The sequence below is a fragment of the Helianthus annuus genome, chromosome 10 (genome assembly GCF_002127325.2).
Source record: "Helianthus annuus cultivar XRQ/B chromosome 10, HanXRQr2.0-SUNRISE, whole genome shotgun sequence".
In the NCBI taxonomy this organism is placed as follows: domain Eukaryota; kingdom Viridiplantae; phylum Streptophyta; class Magnoliopsida; order Asterales; family Asteraceae; genus Helianthus; species Helianthus annuus.
In genome coordinates, this window is record NC_035442.2 from 151,611,269 (window position 1) to 151,631,776 (window position 20,508).

At 40.1% G+C, this 20,508-nt stretch overlaps 1 protein-coding gene and 1 long non-coding RNA gene across 2 annotated transcripts; both read right to left on the reverse strand.

Annotated features, from left to right (window-relative positions):
* Window positions 1-1,174: 1,174 nt before the first annotated feature.
* LOC110886042 (polyphenol oxidase I, chloroplastic) lies at window positions 1,175-3,613 on the reverse strand. Its single transcript, XM_022133802.2, has 2 exons — window positions 2,930-3,613; window positions 1,175-2,464 (listed from the first exon to the last, which is right to left on the reverse strand). Exons 1-2 carry the CDS (start codon window positions 3,580-3,582, stop codon window positions 1,333-1,335), a joined length of 1,785 nt encoding a protein of 594 aa, XP_021989494.1. The 5' UTR covers window positions 3,583-3,613; the 3' UTR covers window positions 1,175-1,332.
* A 12,058-nt stretch (window positions 3,614-15,671) lies between these two features.
* LOC110882948 lies at window positions 15,672-17,770 on the reverse strand. Its single transcript, XR_002560306.2, has 3 exons — window positions 17,744-17,770; window positions 16,398-17,079; window positions 15,672-15,861 (listed from the first exon to the last, which is right to left on the reverse strand). It is a non-coding gene; the product is annotated as an uncharacterized LOC110882948 (long non-coding RNA).
* Window positions 17,771-20,508: the final 2,738 nt, after the last annotated feature.

Below are 20,508 nucleotides of genomic sequence, written 5' to 3' on the forward strand. Positions count from 1 at the left end.
CAAGCCGGCATTGGCCATTGCTCGACCTTAGCTGCTCCGGCAAATGCGAACATGTGGTCGTCCGGGTCGGACGTACCGTCGTAAAATTTTAACGTGGGAGTGGAGCATTGACAATCCGAAGCGTGAACTTCGACTGCGACGTCATAGACGTGGGATGATATGGCATGAGCAGCTCTTGGTCTTGGGGGTTTAATCCCAGAGATCCCTGGAGAAACAGGTCGTTTAGACCGTTATTCATCGGAGCACTTGTTACGGATGAGAATTGTGTAACATGTGGTACAGAAGTAGAGATCATAGAACTTACCAGAGATCCAGAAGCAAAAGGACCGATGGAGACAGGGTTTCCCCCTGAGTAAGCACTGGTAAACAAGTTTGTTCGGAGACTTTGCAGCATCTCATCTCTTTGCTGTTGCTGCTGTAACTGTCGCAACAGATCAGCGTTCCTTAAGAGGAAAGCGTTGTCGAAACTCGGTAGTGGCGTGACGACTGGAGCGGTGACGGACAGTGTGGTGACAGAACTTCCACCCACAACAGTTGCAGCTGTAGAAGCCGATGTGGAGCCTGTCGGAGCCGCTGAGGCGATTGTGGAATTAGCATTTCCTTCCCATATATCATTGTAAGATGGGAAAGGACTGGTGGAGACTACTGTTGGTAATTCTGCCATTACTTCGAAAAAATGAGAACAACGAAATGAATTATGTGAATTCGAGGGGATGGCGCCACTGAAGACTCAGAAACCAGTTGATACGGACTGGCCAGAGTAGAACTTCAGATGATCCAACAAGAGACCTGCAAGATCACAAGAGACAAGAACGCCGTTAGCCTCGTCACAGGGAGGGGGGCCTCTCTGTGACCAAGCTCGGGCGTGAGAATAAGTATCTGTGAGGAGGAAATAAGTCAGGAAGAGAGAGAGTAGCGATTACCCATTGCTGGAGACCTTGGCGGGGTATTTATAGCTTTTGGGTGTGCTGACGTGGCGAGTTAGTTAGGGTCGGACCAGTCGCTATCATGGCAGTTATGGGAGTGGGACCCAGGTGGTTACACCGGACCGTTATAGCGTTCGTCCTGTCTTATGATGCGAGGTCCGGTTTTGTCCGTGTCGCGGTTCGGTTCTTGCTTATGGCGATGATTCGGTCCGGCCAGGGGACGTATCCTCATCAACATACATAACCAGTTAACCACAACTGATCAAACAGACATTTATTTAGGATCCGAGACATGCATAACACAACCTCGGACTTTAACCCAAACACACAAACCCTGATCACTAATCAAGGCTCAAACTAACCTAACATAATTATTGAACCCCTGCAACGTCGTCAAATCCTCAACTTAAGCATAGATAATCTTGATCGCATCAATCGTGATATCCTCAGACCCGGATCTCGGAACCACCGTGACCAAAACGTTCTCATCATCATCAGCCTCAAGCTCCTCTAGCAGCTCCGTAAGTCCAGCCCGGAAGTTGGTCTTACTCGAAGTTTTCCCCTTATGTTTATGCGGCAACTGCGCAAAACTTCCCGCAAACTCAGTCTGATCCGGAGCAGCGTCATCATCGTCATCCTCGTCGTTCACATACACATCAAACTTCACATACTTTTCACTGTCGTAAGTTATCCCCTGAATGATCAATATCTCCTCCTTCTCCTCCTTCTCCTTCTTGCTTCGCGACTTCTTAGCTCGCGGGACCAAAACCTTCACGGTTTTGTCAAGTTTGACCGGGAAAACGACGTCGTCTGACTTTTTAACCTTTCCAATGAGTTTTTTAGCGACTCCGGATCTTGGTGCACGTGGGACCGGCTTGCTTTTGAGCCATGGTACGTCAACTCTTTGGTAATCATACCCCAGTTGGTTGGTTAACAAACAATCTTTAACATAGACCCGAACAAGATTCTTGTTTTCATCATAGAACACAAATGATGTGTTCAACCAATCAGTGTCGGTTATGTCTTTATGTTTGCCTCCCAACATTTTCCACAACGACCACATTCGGTCAACGTTGGAATGGTGACAATAAAAGAGTGTGTCACGACCTGCGGAATAGAAGTTTCCGAGGTTTTCACCGTTTGGTTCTCTCGGGTCACCGACCCATCTGTGAACCGGGGTGTGAGGGCTTTGCTCAACCGACCCGCCTCCCGAAATAGGTTCTTTTCCAGCCCGGTACTCGCCGCCGAAGAATGCGGTTGGGTCGGTGGCGTTTGTGACCATTTGGCGGTACATGATTGCGAGATTGTTTTTCACTTTTTCGATGTCGGTGGCGTCGGTGTCTTTGCCGTTGTAGCCCAAGTCGACTACGCCTTTTAAGTGTGCTTGGTTTCGTTTGGTGTCGAAGAGTGCGGATTTCGGATCGTTGAAGTATTTCGGAATCGTCATCCCGGCAGGAGTGTCCCAGTTCCAGAATGGTAGAGCGAATGTGGGATCGTCGATCAAACTGCCCAAGATTCTTTCGTAGAAGTAAAGGTACCTGAAAATCCCAAGTAAGAAGTAGTTTAGGATTGATTTGATGTAAATTAGAAGTGAGTAAAGATTCATTAAAAAACAATAAAGGTACCTGAAAATCAGATCCAAACAATATTGATGAATGAAGAATGTTATTTTATAGTGCGGTGAATAACTAAAAAAGATCTCTTTACTAAATAACTAAAACTAGATCTCTTCATTATAATAATAAAACATTAATATTTATCCAATAATATTCAAAGTGACTGTGGGTGTTTGATATCTTAATTTTATAATAATGAAACATACCTATCTTAATATGTGGTGTTTGTGCTTAACAAAAGTAGTAGTTTAAATCTTTACAAATGTAAATTTAGCTAGTATTTATGTGCAACAAAATATTAATTTAAAAAATACCTATCCTAATTCAACAAAAATAGAACAATAACTAACTATTTAATAGATAATAAACTCGTTTAATAGTACGTACCATCGATGGAACGGGAAGAACAGCCATGAGTTATGAATCTGGATTTCGATATCCGGAAAGCCGCTGGACGACTGAGTATACGCACCATTACAATAAGCACAATGAATATGAGCTTGTTGCAAAAAGTTCCGAGGATCATCCTCAGGCAATGCTTTCATACGTTTGATCGCTTCATTAAACTTAGCAATGTACTTAGCACTAAGCAAATGAGCCGCCGGTCTGACCTTAAACGCCTGGTTAGTGGGAAACTCAAAGTCCTTAATCAGAGTAGAGTTCGGGGGACAACAATCTCCGCCTGTAGGAGTGTTCTCCCCGGGCTTAAACCCTGAAAGCGGGTTCGTCCCACATTTCGATATATCAGGGGCGGCTAGAGGCGCCGCCCCAACTGAGGGAACCGATGTAAGGTTCACCGCTCCAGCAAGACCACCTAGACCGAGAAGAACATTCCGACGATCGAGGTTGTTTAGTAGGTTTTCAGAAGAACCGGCATTGCATGAGACTTTGTGTTTTAATGACTGAATGGCACATTTTTTGGAGGTTTTTGAGAATAGTGGCCAAGAAGAGACGGTGGGGGAGGTGGTGGTAAAGGAAGAAGAGTAGGTTTTGGTGGTGGTTCCGGTGGCTGTGGCTGGTGATGTTGTGAGAGAAGACATGGTGTTGAGGTGGTGTGCATGATAATGTGGTTCATAGCATGGTATATATAGAGTAAATGTTTTAGTACCACTAGGCTTTGCCAAGTTGTCACGTTACATACTAGTTGGTGGTTACAAATTTTAAATTTAATTGGTTAAAAATCTAACTTTTTAAGCTTTATTTTCTTTGGTATGCATATACCACTTGATACCACATGCAATGACTTGATTGCTTAAAAAGTTGAAATAAAATGTAATGTATATCCGGAGATAACCCAAAGTCCCTACGATTAATCATCTCAAAATATATAATATAAATTTTATTTACAAACCCATAATTATTTGTTTTGTGTTCATTAATTATTAATTCTATTTATGTGGTTTTATTGCTATAGTTTCAATGAAAAACAACTAAGATCATCAAAGTTTTGACAACTAATTTCAGTCAATTAACATTCATTTTCAATCAAGAATCAAGTTTAAACGATCTGAAAGCTTGCCCCGAACTTCTATGTAGTGTTGGAGCTGAAGAACATCTTTGAAGAGCTTGGAAAAATATTTTTTTGAGGTGACTGATTTGGAGTGTATGTGCTGAAGATATGGTAAGCAGATCAAGGATGAGACTAAATTAAACGAACCAACAATGTTAAATGATTAAATAACTAAAAAGGTTAATAAAAAGTTGTCACATAGGAGGTTTAAACCAGCGACCTAAGATTCTAGAAAACACGATATTACATGTATAAACCAGGGAGACAATATATGATTTATTAACATTTAATGCAAGTCTTTTAAAGGATTACGGTAAAAAATCTACGGGGCTAGTCGAGTTTGCGTTGTGTATATGCTATATAAAAAAAAGCTATATTGTCACTTGACTCTATTGGTACCGCTGTTGAGCGTATCTAGTTTCATCGATCTTCTATCAGCGTTAATATACTAGACAGCATATATTACATATAATTAAACTAAATACATGATGAAAACGTACGCTAAAATAATATACTGTGAAATAATAAACGATCTTTTAACACGTTTTAAGAGATGAATCTGTTGGGTTTCGAAGGCCTTATGGCCTGCCTTTAATCAAGATTGAAAGATATGCACGGGCTTTGCCAGCTGACCCTAGCTCTATTTGAATAAGACCTGCATGGGTCTAACTTAGGGATCAAGTTTTCAAACCCTAATAAGTCTCTATAAATGTATTTGATGTACTTTTAATATGATTATCACCTCAAATAATCAATAATCTAGTTACCACCCGTGACGTAGGTCAGTTTAGACTGAACAACGTAAATCCTCATGTTCTTTACATTGATTTATGCAATTTATTTGTGTATGTGTTTACAACCTGATCCTAATAACTGGTATAAGAGCTAAGCCTTGTTCTTAGGGATGTGCACGGTTCGGTTCGGTTCGGTTCGGTTCGTTTTTTGGTAAAATCAAAACTTAAATGTCGGTTTTTGGCTTTTTAAAACCGTTCGGTTTCGGTTTTTTCGGTTTTTATGTCATTTCGGTTTTTCGGTTATTTCGGTTTTTGGAACAAAATTACGTAAGATTCAAAAAAAATATAAAGTATAATTTAAAATATAAGAATCTTTATTATATGTTTACATTTAAGTTATTATAGTTAACTTCTTTAACTAATATTTTTTACATAAACCTAACCTTCTAATCTATTTTTATGTTTCTCTAAAGTTTCTATTAAGACATTTTCTTTTATAATAATTTGAAGATCATTTAATTTTTATACAAAATTTTGTTATTTCTTGTAGGTAATAAATAGATCACTTCAATTATAAATAAACATGTAATGTTTTTATTATAAACACTTAACATTCAAGAATAAAATTAATAATTTCTACTAGCATTGGGTTAAACATTTAAACAACTTAAACTTAAACTTAAAAATATATGGATTGTAACTTATCGGTTCGGTTCGGTTTTTTTCATTTATTGAAAATGGTTATTCAAAAACCGAATCGAAATTTTTGGTTATTAAAAATCTGAAAACCGAACCGTCGGTTTTTGTTTCGTTTCGGTTTTGTCGGTTATTTCGGTTACGATTCGGTTATTTCGGTTTTCTGCTCACCCCTACTTGTTATTACTATTTGATTACGATAGTTGTTGTTCAATTATGGTTTCAACTGATAGTTTTATAACTTCTGAAAGGTTCGAAAATTTTTAAGTGTTTTTTGAATTTCAGTAAAGTTCGAGAGATTGGTTTTATTTCACACATGGTTTCACAATCGGAAGAAGTAAGAGTTAATTTCTTTAAACATGGTGGCCCTTTAGATTTGGTGGCCCAAGGCCCAAGCCTCAAAATACTTGGGCTTGGGCCGGCCCTGGTTATTGGTAGTCTTGAGCAAATTAGCCCAGCCATTCGATCGTTTGGAGAGTCAACCTCCTCATCGATTTAGAGACCAGTCGGTAGTTTCCCGCCACCCTCTTTTTTTGTTAGATATCACTGAGATTAGAGCATGCGATCGAGATTAGGTTTCCAGGATCATATTAGCTGCCCACAGTTCAGTCGTTGTCTAGTTCTTTGGTTTTACAGTTTGTGTCAGAGACTACTTTAACCGGCATGTCTCGAGAACCGTCAGTTTGTGAAAAACGACCGTGAAAACAGGTCGGTTGATTAACAATGTTCATTAGAACAACCATTAAGTTCATGCTCGAGCCATGGTCGTGTTTATTCACTTTCTTGATTCTGTTGTTTGTTTAAGTCATTTGAGATGCTAGAAGACGAGAAGTTGCAGATCGAGACATTCAATGGTACGAATTTCATGTCACAGCCCAACTGATGGCGGAAATATCAGAGTGAGACAAAAACAAGATTGCTCGAGACTTCATAACGTGCTAATATGACAATATTTAAATAAACCAAGTTTCATTACATACTAAAAGGATTACATTGTCTTGAAGTGGAAAAAAAATACAACAAATTCAACTTACACAAATACAACATTGGAATTGAAATAAAGAATTCAAATGCATTTCTAAATCCATCCTACATAGATTTCTTCAAGCATCAACATACGTTTCCTACAACATGTATTAAAATAAATACAACACAAAGTTGGTGAGTATACAAGTTTGACTACATAGCATACGTATAAAAGATTGTCTCAAATCCAACATGGCATTTTGTATACTAAGTTGATGCTAGCATGCATAACTATAGGTAAAACCCTTGTGTTCACTGAATAATGTGCATCCCTCATCATCGAAGTGAATGAGACAGTATATTGCGCATCCCTCGCTACCGAAGTGAGCGAGACCGTAAAGATTGAATAACTTAACAATACCCCAAACGGGCGGTGTACTACTCCTATAGCGCTATAATTGTTAAGGTGGGCTAGCTAAGTTAATGATAAATAGTTTGCATGTATGAGTGTCTATAGTTTGCATGTATGAGTGTCTAGCATGAATAACCTAAGCATAACAAATAACATGTTTGTTGGATTGAGTGATTAAATATGTTTGATTGTGTGTATTGTAAATTTTTGATAGGTTATACATGTTACACCTCAAAAGTGATTAAAGCGTAAAAAGGGGCAAGTATACTCACAGTTTGCATAGAAATTCCACGAAAGTGAGTTGATGAGTTGAAGGTGTTGAGAACCGCCTAGTTATCCTACAAGGATAAACGAGGCGTATGAGTTCGATGAATTTTGAATTAAGAATGAGTATGCGGATGCTTAGTTTAGTATGCAAATACACAAAAAGTTGTCTTGACAAACACCTAAATTTACACCATATTCATGTTCTTCATAGGCACAAGTTTGCCTATTGGAAGTCCAAATATGAAATGTTTCAGTCTAAGATATCATAACCGTAGCTCTTAGCAACAATCCATGAATTGGTTAGTGTTTTGGGTTCGGTTATTAGTGTTATAGTATATATCATCATCATCATCATACTCAGTTAATCCCACCAATAGCAAAGCAAAGGTAGGGTCTGAGAAGGGTAAGATGTAGACAACCTTACCTCTACCCTGTAGGAATAGAGAGGCTGCTTTCAGTGAGACCCTCGGCTTGATAGTAGTTTTGCATCAAGCCTCGGACATAAGGCACATAACACTCAGCACTCGGGACAAAGACCGACTAGTGAATGTACCCTTTAGTCTCTCAGCTATCAACACCACCACATGATGCAAAATTAAGCGTCCTTAGCTTTTAACGTTATTTTCACGAAGTTAGTAAAATAACGTTAAAATTCATGCAATTTCACTTTTGCCCCCCGATGGTCCACACATATACACATTATATGTGCATACCGCAAGCGGGGCGTAGTATATATATCAACAAGTATGTCAAGCAATTTTCATCCATTAAACCTCATTATATGATTCACCAAAGCATAAAATTATCAACTTAGTTGATGCTTTCGGTTGGTCATGAATGGAATTGATATAAAGTACATATATAGTTCACCAAGTAACCAAATGTACTCAAACTAGACTAGCGCATTCCAATCATGGCAAATGTTTGGAGACTTGGTATAGTTTGGTCAGTTTGTTACTAGTAAGTTTACTTGGTAACTTGGATGGAAGATTAACTAACAAATCAAGCAAGTGAAGTAGTGGAACATAGTTGGAAAGCCAAGGCTTCCATGGTTCACACATTGCCAAAACACAAGTCTCACCACATTGAAGATGGTGAGCTTGGATGGTCTCAACACTTGTAGGTTGCTTGGAACTTGTTAAAACAGAAAGTCTAGGAGGTGTGCGGACCTCTAAACTTATGGGAATCTACCACACTCAAGCCCCACAATCATAGTTTTGGTTAGAAGCAAGGTAGGTTCAAGATTACCACATAAATAACAACTTCATGGAAAGTTTGTAAAAGTTAAACCAAAACAGAAAGTTTGGACCTCAAAATTGTGATATTCCACCTTAGTTTACGACTAAACTTGTGGAAACACTCCTAGAGGTGTTCCAAACGAGTTTGAAGCAAGAATTCATGAAGAAAATAAAGAAAGTGAGTTTGAAGCTCATTTTTGAACTTGCAAGAATCTGCCCTAAAGCTTATTTTTCAAGTAGTTTGAGAGTGTTTTATGTGAATTTAGAGTGTGGAAAGTGAAATGAAGGTATAGAAAGCTTGGTTATATGGTAGTTTAGTAGGGTTTGAGTTTTAATGAGGTTTGAAGGTGATTGGGGAAGAAAAGAGGTGAGAAAGGTGACCAACCCGGATTCAAGAAACAACATTCTGCAGATTAAGGGTCATCGCGTCGCGCGGCGTGCAAGGCTTAAGAGTCCGCGAGACGCGACGTGTTGATATATCAGCCGGAGTTTGATTTTTGTCACTTTGGCCCCTGAACTTGTATATTGATGCTATTTTGTGCTAAAAGTTTATATTTTGAAGGTTTTCAAGTACAAGAAGTGTATGTAAGCATGCGTTATGTATCGTGTGTGTATGATTGCTGACTCGAATGTATAATAAGCCTTGGGTTGCATGTAACATAAGTATGAATCAAACATGATTGGTATAAATGAGATTTTCCATTACAATCAAGGTGATTACCCGATTGGAACGAAACACGATTTTAAGTTGCTAAAAATAGAAATGTGAATACAACTTTCTAAATATGGAAAGTACGAAAAGCGGAGCGTTACATTTCAGCTGATGGAAAATGCATACGATGAACAACCATACCATATCATTTTTCCTTTGTTAGATCTTCACCAGACCGAAAACAACCTTTGTTTTTCGTTGGCTTACAATTTCGTCGACGAAGACAACCTCTGTTCAGATCCAGATGGTGGCCTGAAATACTAACATATTGGACGCATGTTAAGCTCTCGTAAGCGAAGAAGTTGGGATTGGGATGGGTTTTATCTTCTTCGACGAAGATGAAGCTCGACGGTGGTGGGGGGGCTCGTCTTTCCGACAAGAGGGAGATTAAACGAGAATAGTGGTGATGATGTACGGTACACTTAATAGTTTTTCTATTAGTTAAAAAAGACGGGGTCCACGTGAATTCTTAAACGAGTAATTTTAAATGTTTGAATTACTTTCTTAATAGTAATGGTAATTAGGGGGTGTTTGGTGTTGCGTTTTCAAAATAGATTATGCGTTTTCAAAATAGATTTTGCGTTTTCAAAACTGCGTTTTGAAAAAGCATGTAGGTACATGCTTCTCCAAAACTGCGTTTTGGAGGCAGATAATCACTTTTTCATCCAAACACTTTTTTAGATTATTTATGTTTTACAAACGCAATAATCAAATAATCTCTTCAAAACGTAATCTCAAACACCCTCTTAGTCATTTCACACCAAATACCAAATGAAGTGAAAAACTAACGACTATTCAGTCATTGAGTCATCCGAGTAACTAGCGATCGAACACACATATAATTTTAATATTTTATAAAAGTATGGACTAAAGGTGAAATTTGGGACAACCACAAGAAACACCTCGGCAGTTTACTCTAACTCATATTAGTTGTGACACCCCAGGAAAAACCAGTAAACGATACAACATACCTAGCTTCCTCAGTAACCGCATGCTAAATTTCGGGACGAAATTTCTTTCAAGTTGGGGATAATGTGACAACTCGAGTTTCCAAGATTCTACTTTCGCAGTTATTGCACGTTCACTGCTTGTTTAGTGTTTATTTGCACAATTGGTTTTATTTGTAATTGTATACCTTTTGATTCAGTTAAGTATATTGTATTTGAGTATGGTTATGTGTTACTTATGAAAGATTTGTCAAATGTATGAACTTAGTGGTGAAACTGTGAATTATTTTGAGATGGTGTAAATATGTAAAAGATAATACTTGGGGATGTATAGAGTAATTAGTGAAATCCTAATGATTCTTAACCCTAATCATTCACTAATCACCACACACAAACCAAAACACGTATTTGCATATTCTCTGATTATCTCTGGCAATCATCACCATCATCATTGGCACAAGATCTTCATCACTCTTGATTTCCTCTCTTTATCTAGAAACAATCCAAGGTAATTGTTTATTGATTATTTGATTGTTATCAATTCTTGATTCTTGTAATTCTTGTAAACCCTAGTTCTTCATATGATGGTTCTGTGTTTTTGATTGATGCTGATTATTGTGATATGATGATGATTAGTTGTGTAATTGTTTGCTTGTTGTCAAGATATGTCTGATATGATGAAAATGTTAATTGTTGATTTGATTTCTGCTACGCACTGTATGAGTTAGGGTTTCCTGATTGTGTGAAAACCAAAAACGTAACTGTTACAATCGTTACAATGGAATTGAATATCTAATGAGTTATGTTTGTCAGAGTTTTGTGTGAATCATGCCTTGAATCCGAGTTTGTACATTGTGCACTTGTCCGACTTTTGTTCACTAGACAAGGGTCCGAATTTTATTATGAACCAATGTCCGAGTTTTAAGTCATTGTTCACATGTCCGACTTTTGGTGGATGGACTTGGTCTGAACTTTGAGCCTAGGAACACTAGTCCGACTTTTATGTGATTTAAAGGGGGGTCCGACCTTTGAAAGAGGGATGTGGTCCGAGTTTTGACACCCCATGTGATGTCCGAGTTTTGTGCCCTTTCCTCTTGTCCGACTTTGTGAAGGGACACCCCCTGTCCGAGTTTGGGGGGGGGGGTGTTACCTTGGTCCGAGTTTTATGTAATGCCTAGGGGGTCCGAGTTTTTGAATGATATAAGGGATAGGGTCCGACTTTATTAACATATGCATGATGTCCGAGTTCTTTATGCTTACCACATGTCCGACTTTCACTTGTATTAGTGTTAGGTCCGACTTTTATTACTCATAGTTATAGTTCGACCTTTGAGATGATCTTGTCCGACTTTCTTTGATGTGCTTTGTTGATGTGATAACCCTGTTACGGGTGTTAACCCTCCTAGGCATGCTAGTTCTGAAATTCTGAGTAACGTTGTAACACGGTTAAACTTACTAAGACTGTTGATGAGTAACTGAGTTAAAACAAACTGAGAAAAGCCTTGAATGTAAAGCTTAAGCTGCATGAATGTGATTAGCTGTTTATGTGATGCATGATGTTAACTGTCAAACGCTTTGTGACATAGATTACCTGCGTATCATTACGAACAGGAACTGATTTATTACACGTGCATACAATAGGACTTGACTGATTACTTGTGAACACATAACATAGCATACCGAGCAAACCAAGGTGAGTTCACACAGCCAAGGCATGGGGTTCCCAGGGTGGGAATAGGTTTGGATTATTTACTTGTACTTACCTAGCTTATGGAACTTAGTTATATGGTCCTCGGGTGAGGATGGGTTATTGATAAGATACGACTAGACTAGTGATACTTATAGAACTGATCTTCGCACACACGTCGGGGTTGGCCGCGATATTATGACTAATCTTCGCACACATGCCTAGGAAGGCTGCAAACTATTCACTAAACTTCGCACATGTGCCGGGTGGCCGCGATACAAATATACCTAGTCTAGAATACTTGGAAACTTTCCCTAATCTTCGCATACATGCCTAGAGGGCTGCGATACGAACTAATACGATACATGACTTAATGAACGAATACAAGGCTTACTATACTATTACAATTACTGAACTATAAACTGTGAACTCGCTCAACTAGTTGTTGACTCTCTGCTGCATGCCTTGCAGGACCTTAGGTACATATGGAGCTTGCACAGGGAGGAGCAGGTCGTTGTGGAGCATGGATCGTGGATGTTATGTTAAACTTTATAACACTTGAACTTATTACATACATTGGGTTTCCATATTGTGCTTCCGCTACTTAAGCTATGTTTGGTTCGAACAACAATTATATTGAATTGGGCTTTTACAAACTACTTCGATTATTATATACTATGTCCAATATGATTGGTGGCTTGATCCTGGTCATGTCACGCCTCCAAGCGGTGGTACTCCGCGTGTGGATTTTGGGGGTGTGACAGATTGGTATCAGAGCCATTGGTTATAGAGAACTTGGTTTTAATATGGGGAAAACGTTTTTATTAAAACCAGACTATAACCAGAACAGTGCTCTCAACGATCCACAACGACGCCTCGCTCCACGTGCAAGACTCAATATCCTAGGTAATAAGGTTTATGTTTATTGCCTACATGCTAGAATTACATAGAACTTTGCTCGTGGTATGCTTAGATTACATTGCTTACTATTCGTTATTACATGAGAACACCTATGTGCTTACACTCTTCTGTCATCGCACTACTCGCGAACCATTCTCACTTATTCTACTTTTACTATGAAGATCATGTCTAGACGTGTGAACATGACTCAAGCCCAGTTGACGGCTCTCATTGCTGAACAAGTAGCTGCGGCACTTGCAGCTGCACAAGCAGGTAGTATACCATGCGTATGGGATACACACTAGGATCTTTGAATCCAACATTCCTAAAACAACCTTTGTACTTAATATTGTCCTATTCTATGCACAATAGGTCAAAACGCTCCACAACCTGTCTGCACGTTCAAGAACTTCATGGACTGTCGTCCAAGCACATTCAGTGGCACCGAGGGGGCAGTGGGACTCCTCCATTGGTTTGAGAAGCTAGAGTCAGTATTTGAAATGTGTGAATGCCCTGAGGCTCGCAGGGTCAAGTACGCCACTGGTACTTTGGAAGGAATCGCGTTAACTTGGTGGAACGCGCAAGTACAGATCCTAGGGTTGGCAGCTGCTAACGCCACCCCTTGGAATGATTTCAAGGAACTGATCAAAAGGGAATTCTGCACACGGGAAGACATTCACAAGTTGGAAGATGAGTTTTACCATCTGAAAATGACTGGGTCAGAAATTGAAGCTTATACTAAAAGATCAAACGAGCTGGCCGTGCTGTGTCCAACTATGGTGGACCCTCCAATCAAGCGCATTGAGTTGTATCTCAAGGGGTTAGCGCCAGAAATCCAGAGCCATGTGACATCGGCTAATCTTGACAACATCCAGGCTATTCAACGCCTCGCTCATCGCCTCACGGATCAGGCAGTGGAACAGAACAGGCTGCCTAAACGTATCAGCGCTACTGCTACCGTTACTACTTCTACTACACTTGCTACTCCCAGTGACAACAAGAGAAAATGGGATGGGGATTCCAGCAGGGGATCAGTTTCTGTTCAGTTTCAAGCACAGCGGCGTAAGACAAATGACTACCAGAATCTGGGTCAGCAATCATCAGGCAGTCAGGGGCAGGGTGGATATCGGGGAATTCACCCACTATGTAATAGGTGCAACAGACACCACAGTGGACGGTGTCGCAAGGAACGTTGTCAGAGATGTCTCAAGTTAGGGCATGAAGCTAAAGACTGCAGGAGTTCGCGACCTGCAAATCAGAATCAGCAACTCCCACCACCAGCTCCACAAAACCCGCAGCAGCAGCAACAGCGAGGAAACCGGGGATGTTTCCAGTGTGGGGCTGAAGGTCATTTCAAGCGTGATTGCCCCCAGTTAAACCAGAACCAGAATCTCAACAACAACAACAACAACCAAGGCAATGGTAACAACAACGGTGGGAACAATAACGACAATGAAGCTAGGGGTCGTGCTTTTGTGCTGGGTCGAGGTGACGCAAGGAACGATCCTAACGTGATCATGGGTAAGTTTCTTCTCGACGACATTTACGTTACTGTTTTGTTTGATTCGGGTGCGGATACAAGTTATGTGTCTTTGAAAGTTAGCCAAATGTTAAAACGTGCACCAACTCCCCTAAACACCAAACATGTCATAGAATTAGCTAATGGTAAAAGTCTAGAGGCCACACATATAGTTCAGGGTTGTAATCTTATCCTCGCTGGTCAAGCTTTCTCCATCGACCTCCTTCCAATAGTTCTGGGTAGTTTTGACATTGTCGTTGGCATGGATTGGTTATCCAAGCAGCAAGCAGAGATCCTATGTAAGGAGAAGATTATTCGTATTCCCCGTTCTGGTCAAGAACCTCTCGAAGTTCAGGGCGACAAGAGTGGTGCTGTGGTTGGCATCATCTCTTTCTTGAAGGCACAGAAATGTTTGCGAAAGGGTCACACTGCCATTTTGGCACTAGTTACGGATGCATCGACGAAAGAGAAAAGAATAGAGGATATTCCTGTGGTACGCGAATTTCCTCAAGTGTTCCCTGAAGATTTACCTGGTCTACCGCCTCATCGCCAGGTCGAGTTTCAAGTCGAGCTAGCTCCAGGAGCAGCACCTATAGCTCGCGCACTGTATCGTTTGGCTCCAACTGAACTAGAAGAACTATCAAAGCAATTACAAGAGCTCTTGGATAAGGGCTTTATTCGTCCAAGCTCTTCGCCTTGGGGAGCTCCAGTATTATTCGTGAAAAAGAAGGATGGCACTTTCAGAATGTGCAAAGACTACCGCGAACTGAACAAGGTCACAGTGAAGAACCGTTATCCTCTTCCTTGCATCGACGACTTATTCGACCAATTGAAAGGGTCGAGCTACTACCCCAAGATCGATCTTAGGTCCGGTTACCATCAGTTGAGAGTCCGGGATGAGGACGTCTCTAAGACAGCATTTAGAACTCGCTACGGCCATTACGAGTTTCTAGTCATGCCATTCGGGCTAACGAACGCGCCTGCAGTTTTCATGGATCTTATGAACAGGGTGTGCAAACCCTATCTAGACAAGTTTGTAATTGTCTTTATCGACGACATCCTTATTTACTCCAAGAGTCAGGAGGAACACGAACAGCACTTACGTCTTATCTTGGAACTTCTTCGAAAAGAACAACTGTACGCCAAGTTTTCAAAATGCGACTTCTGGCTTCGTGAAGTCCACTTCTTAGGCCATGTGGTGAACAAGGATGGGATTCATGTCGATCCATCCAAGGTAGATTCGATCAGGAACTGGCCTGCACCGCGTACACCAACGGAAATACGCCAATTCTTGGGTTTGGCAGGGTACTAGAGACGATTCATTAAAGACTTTTCAAAGATCGCACAGCCGCTTACAATGCTGACACAGAAAGGTGTTACCTACCGTTGGGGTAATACACAGGAAACTGTTTTTCAGTACTTAAAGGATAGACTATGCAGCGCACCCATACTTTCATTGCCAGAGGGCACGGTGTAACACCCATGTTATAATTTGAAAGGTTTTCGTATAATTAACGAAAACAAACATGAAGTTACGATTAAGTATTCTTAGAAAATGCGAGTAATCTAAAAACTTTTACAACTTAAAAGCTTTCAACGTAATATAAATAAGTTCGTCGTTTAAAAGATATGACGTAACGCCGTGCGGAAGCTTTAATCCCGAGTGTTAGATTTTATTGTGTTCGGTTCCCCATCGAGCTTGATCTTCGTCCGGGCACTCTTGGCATTCACCTATGATCAAAACCGTTGAAATCATTAGTTTTGACGTTGTTATATAATAATATAATCCCAAGGCTTAATGCCACCTTAGAAATAACAAAAAAATATAAAAGTGATTCTGAGTCCACCGTAAATTACGGTATCACCATAATTTACGGTGAGACCTGGAAATGTCTGGTCATCGTAAACCAGAAGATCTGCTCCGTAAACCATATCACAACCACCGTAAATTACGGTTCTACCGTAATTTACGGTAGTACCTGGAATGTCAGGTTTTGTTTTGTTTGATCATTACTCCAAGACCCGACTCTCGGTTTTCAGTTTTTCTATGATACTAATTCATTAAAACCTCGTGTTTCTAATATGTTATAAAATATTCAAAATCAACCATCAAACCATCATAATCCGAAACAATAACCATGCCTTACTTGATTATTCGACCCATTTGGCTCGTCTACGGAATTCCTTCCTTTTTGACGACTACCAACGAGTTCTAACCATATTTTGACCAAAATCGCACGTTTAACTATAATCTAATTAATGCGTACCTGGCTCGAGTCAACATATAGACCCGTTTTGTACCTTTCTTTTATTAGCCGCTACTTTATAGCGACGCAAAATCCACTTCCCGTTCACTCCTGTGAACATTTGACTTAACAACCAAACATTAGTCGATATTGTCAAATGGTGTCATCACCACCATTTGACCCATTTGGTATTTATGATCAAACATTTATACTTATGTCAAAACGTGGCTTTTAATATCCCATTCACACATCCGACCCATTTCAAGTTTTAACCACAAGATCATTCTTCTTACGTATTTAACTCGTTATGGCTTACACCACGATTATACTTTTAATCCCAACTTACATATAGTCAACATGTGACTAATTTACCCCCTTTTTTTTTACTAGTTTCGCTATAAGGTAACCTTAAGGAAATCTTATAATTTCTTAGTCGATTCACGACTAAATTACCCTTTTGTCCATTTTACCATTAACCATGGTTTTGATCATTTTTATTCGTTCCGACTCATATCGCTTAGTGTTGGAACTTCAATTTCGAATGTAAACGGTTGTCACATTTATCATCTATAAAATACATACGTTTACTACAAATGGGTGTAAGCTTTACTTACCTCGCATCCATGCCATGCTTTTCCTTCCGTTCTTGATCCGTTTGACCCGCTTCATCCACAAGCTCCCACCTAGCTTGTCAAGCGTCAAACTATTGTCATCATTTACAAGGCGGTTAAGTTAGTCATTTAAAAATCACGACTATTCCACCTCACTTAATTTCCTATGTCGAAGCTATTATTCGACTTCATGATTGGTTAACTTAGTTTATCAAGGTTAACTACTTTCAATCACATGGTTTACAACATTATGTCTAAATCAACATGATTATTAGAACTCTTCTTGTTTTGTATTTCATTTAACTAGCCATACTTATTCAAATAAGCGTTTCGTTCTAAATTTCAACATTTGGCTTTCTCCTTGGCATTTTATCAAACACCTAAAGTGCATAGTTTTACATATTTACTAACTAGTTCATAACTAGTTATTTTCACCAAGATTTACATCAAAATCAACCCTCCAAGTCTAGTGTTCATGAATTACACCTAGTACTAGTACCATAACATCAAATATTCATCAATTTAACACTCTAATTCAAGTGTTCATCATAATATGCAAAACCCACTTGGCTCATACTTGGGTAATTGGCTAATCACTAGTTTGTGGCACAATTCTAAAAGTTTGCGTCTAGGGTTTGTCTCTAAACATCAGTTTGCTTCAAATTTCACCAATACAACAATCATGCATGCTCAATTTTTGATTTTCTCAATTAACCTAAAACTGAACATGAATCAAAATACCAAAATTTTACATACCTTTTGATCCCCGCAACGAGGTGATCACTAATCTGTGTTTGAGACTTGATTTAGAGCAGATTAAGGGCTCCAATTTGTGAGCTTTAGGTGAAATCTAGGGTTTGGAAGGTGGGTGTCGCCCCTGGGTTCTTCTCTGGTCGACCAGGGAGTAGTTTTGGGGTGTTTGGCTTTTGTTTTTACTAAACTTGTAATTTAAGTTTAGTTTTTGACAATAATAGCACCTCACTTTTGTTTAACATAAGGTTTTGTTAGTTTAACCCTATTTCCCATCCTTTTAATAAATATTACACATTTTTTTTATTTAAGTCATAATATTCAACGGATTAATTTTACCACTAACGGTATTTTACCCGTTTTTACTATTAACGAGGTTTGATTACCAAACCCGTTTTCGGGGTGTTACACACGGATGATTTTGTGGTTTATTGTGACGCATCGATACATGGGCTTGGTTGCGTATTGATGCAACGGGATAAAGTCATTGCCTACGCTTCGCGGCAACTCAAAGTTCATGAACGAAACTACACGACGCACGATCTAGAGCTGGGAGCTGTTGTTTTCGCGCTTAAGATATGGCGACACTACCTGTACGGTACCAAGTGCACTATTTACACCGATCACAGGAGTCTCGAGCATATCCTTAAGCAAAAGGATTTGAACATGCGTCAACGAAGATGGGTCGAACTTTTGAATGATTATGAATGCGCCATCAAGTACCATCTAGGCAAAGCCAATGTTGTGGCTGATGCCCTCAGTCGAAAAGATACTTTACCTAGACGCGTGCGAGCCCTACAGCTTACTATTCAGTCTAGTCTTCCTGCTCAGATACGAGATGCTCAGGTGGAAGCATTGAAACCAGAAAACGTCAAGGCTGAAGCCTTACGCGGATCAAGGCAACGATTAGAACAGAAGGAAGACGGTGCCTACTATGTAACAGGACGTACTTGGGTCCCACTATATGGCGGTTTACGAGAACTTGTGATGGATGAAGCTCATAAGTCTCGCTACTCGGTACATCCAGGTTCGGATAAAATGTACCACGACCTTAGAACTACATATTGGTGGCCTAGCATGAAGGCCCACATAGCAACTTACGTCGGCAAGTGTTTGACTTGTGCGAGAGTCAAGACAGAGCACCAGAAACCCTCAGGCCTACTTCAGCAACCAAAGATACCGCAGTGGAAATGGGAAGAAATTTCCATGGATTTTGTTACTGGCCTGCCTAGATCCCAGCGTGGGAATGATACTATCTGGGTGATCGTAGATCGACTCACAAAGTCTGCTCATTTCTTGGCTATCAAAGAAACGGATAAGTTCTCTACTTTAGCAGACATTTACTTGAAAGAAGTTGTTTCGAGGCACGGGGTACCAACCTCAATTACTTCAGATCGGGATGCACGATTCACTTCAGAACTATGGCAAGCAATGCACAAAGCTTTTGGCTCTCGATTAGACATGAGCACAGCTTATCACCCTCAGACGGATGGGCAGTCTGAGCGCACGATTCAAACCTTAGAAGACATGCTCCGGGCATGTGTTATTGATTTCGGCAACAGATGGGAAAAGCATCTCCCGTTGGTGGAATTTTCATATAATAACAGTTACCACACCAGCATACAAGCCGCTCCATTCGAGGCATTGTACGGACGTAAATGCCGGTCACCTCTCTGTTGGGCAGAGGTGGGGGATAGTCAGATTACAGGTCCAGAAATGGTAGTTGATGCTACTGAACGAATTGCACAGATACGACAACGCATGGCGGTAGCTCGTGATCGCCAGAAAAGCTACACTGATAAACGCAGAAAACCACTCGAGTTCCAAGTTGGGGATCGAGTGCTACTCAAAGTCTCACCCTGGAAGGGTGTGGTTCGTTTTGGTAAACGGGGTAAACTAAATCCACGGTACGTTGGACCGTTCGAAATCACTGAAAGAATAGGCAAGGTAGCCTACAAACTAAACCTACCAGCTGAACTCGGTGCAGTTCACAACGTATTCCACGTGTCGAATCTGAAGAAGTGCCTGTCAGATGAGACCCTCATAGTTCCTTTTAAGGAACTCACTATCGACGAGCGGTTGCAGTTCGTCGAGGAACCAGTTGAAATCACGGACCGGGATGTTAAGGTCCTCAAGAACACTAGAATACCTCTTGTTCGAGTTCGTTGGAACTCCCGTCATGGCCAGGAGTATACCTGGGAACGAGAAGATCAAATGGAACTCAAGTATCCCCAGTTATTCGAAAACTGTGCAACCACTACTGAGGCTGAAGCTACTACTACTGAATTTCGGGACGAAATTCTAAATCAACGGGGGGATGATGTGACACCCCAGGAAAAATCAGTAAACGATACAACCTACCTAGCTTCCTCAGCAACCGCATGCTAAATTTCGGGACAAAATTTCTTTCAAGTTGGGGATAATGTGACAACTCGAGTTTCCAAGATTCTACTTTCGCAGTTATTGCACGTTCACTGCTTGTTTAGTGTTTATTTGCACAATTGGTTTACTTTGTAATTGTATACGTTTTGATTCAGTTAAGTATATTGTATTTGAGTATGGTTATGTGTTACTTATGAAAGATTTGTCAAATGTATGAACTTAGTGGTGAAACTGTGAATTATTTTGAGATGGTGTAATTATGTAAAAGATAATACTTGGGGATGTATAGAGTAATTAGTGAAATCCTAATGATTCTTAACCCTAATCATTCACTAATCACCACACACAAACCAAAACACGTATTTGCATATTCTCTGATTATCTCTGGC

Excerpts from the sequence above, each read along its gene's own strand:
- LOC110886042 (XM_022133802.2), bottom strand. The coding sequence starts at position 3,582 with ATGTCTTCTCTCACAACATCACCAGCCACAGCCACCGGAACCACCACC. Across the intron at positions 2,465-2,929 it reads TTCTTCCCGTTCCATCGATG|GTACCTTTACTTCTACGAAA; the intron begins GTACGTACTATT and ends TGGGATTTTCAG.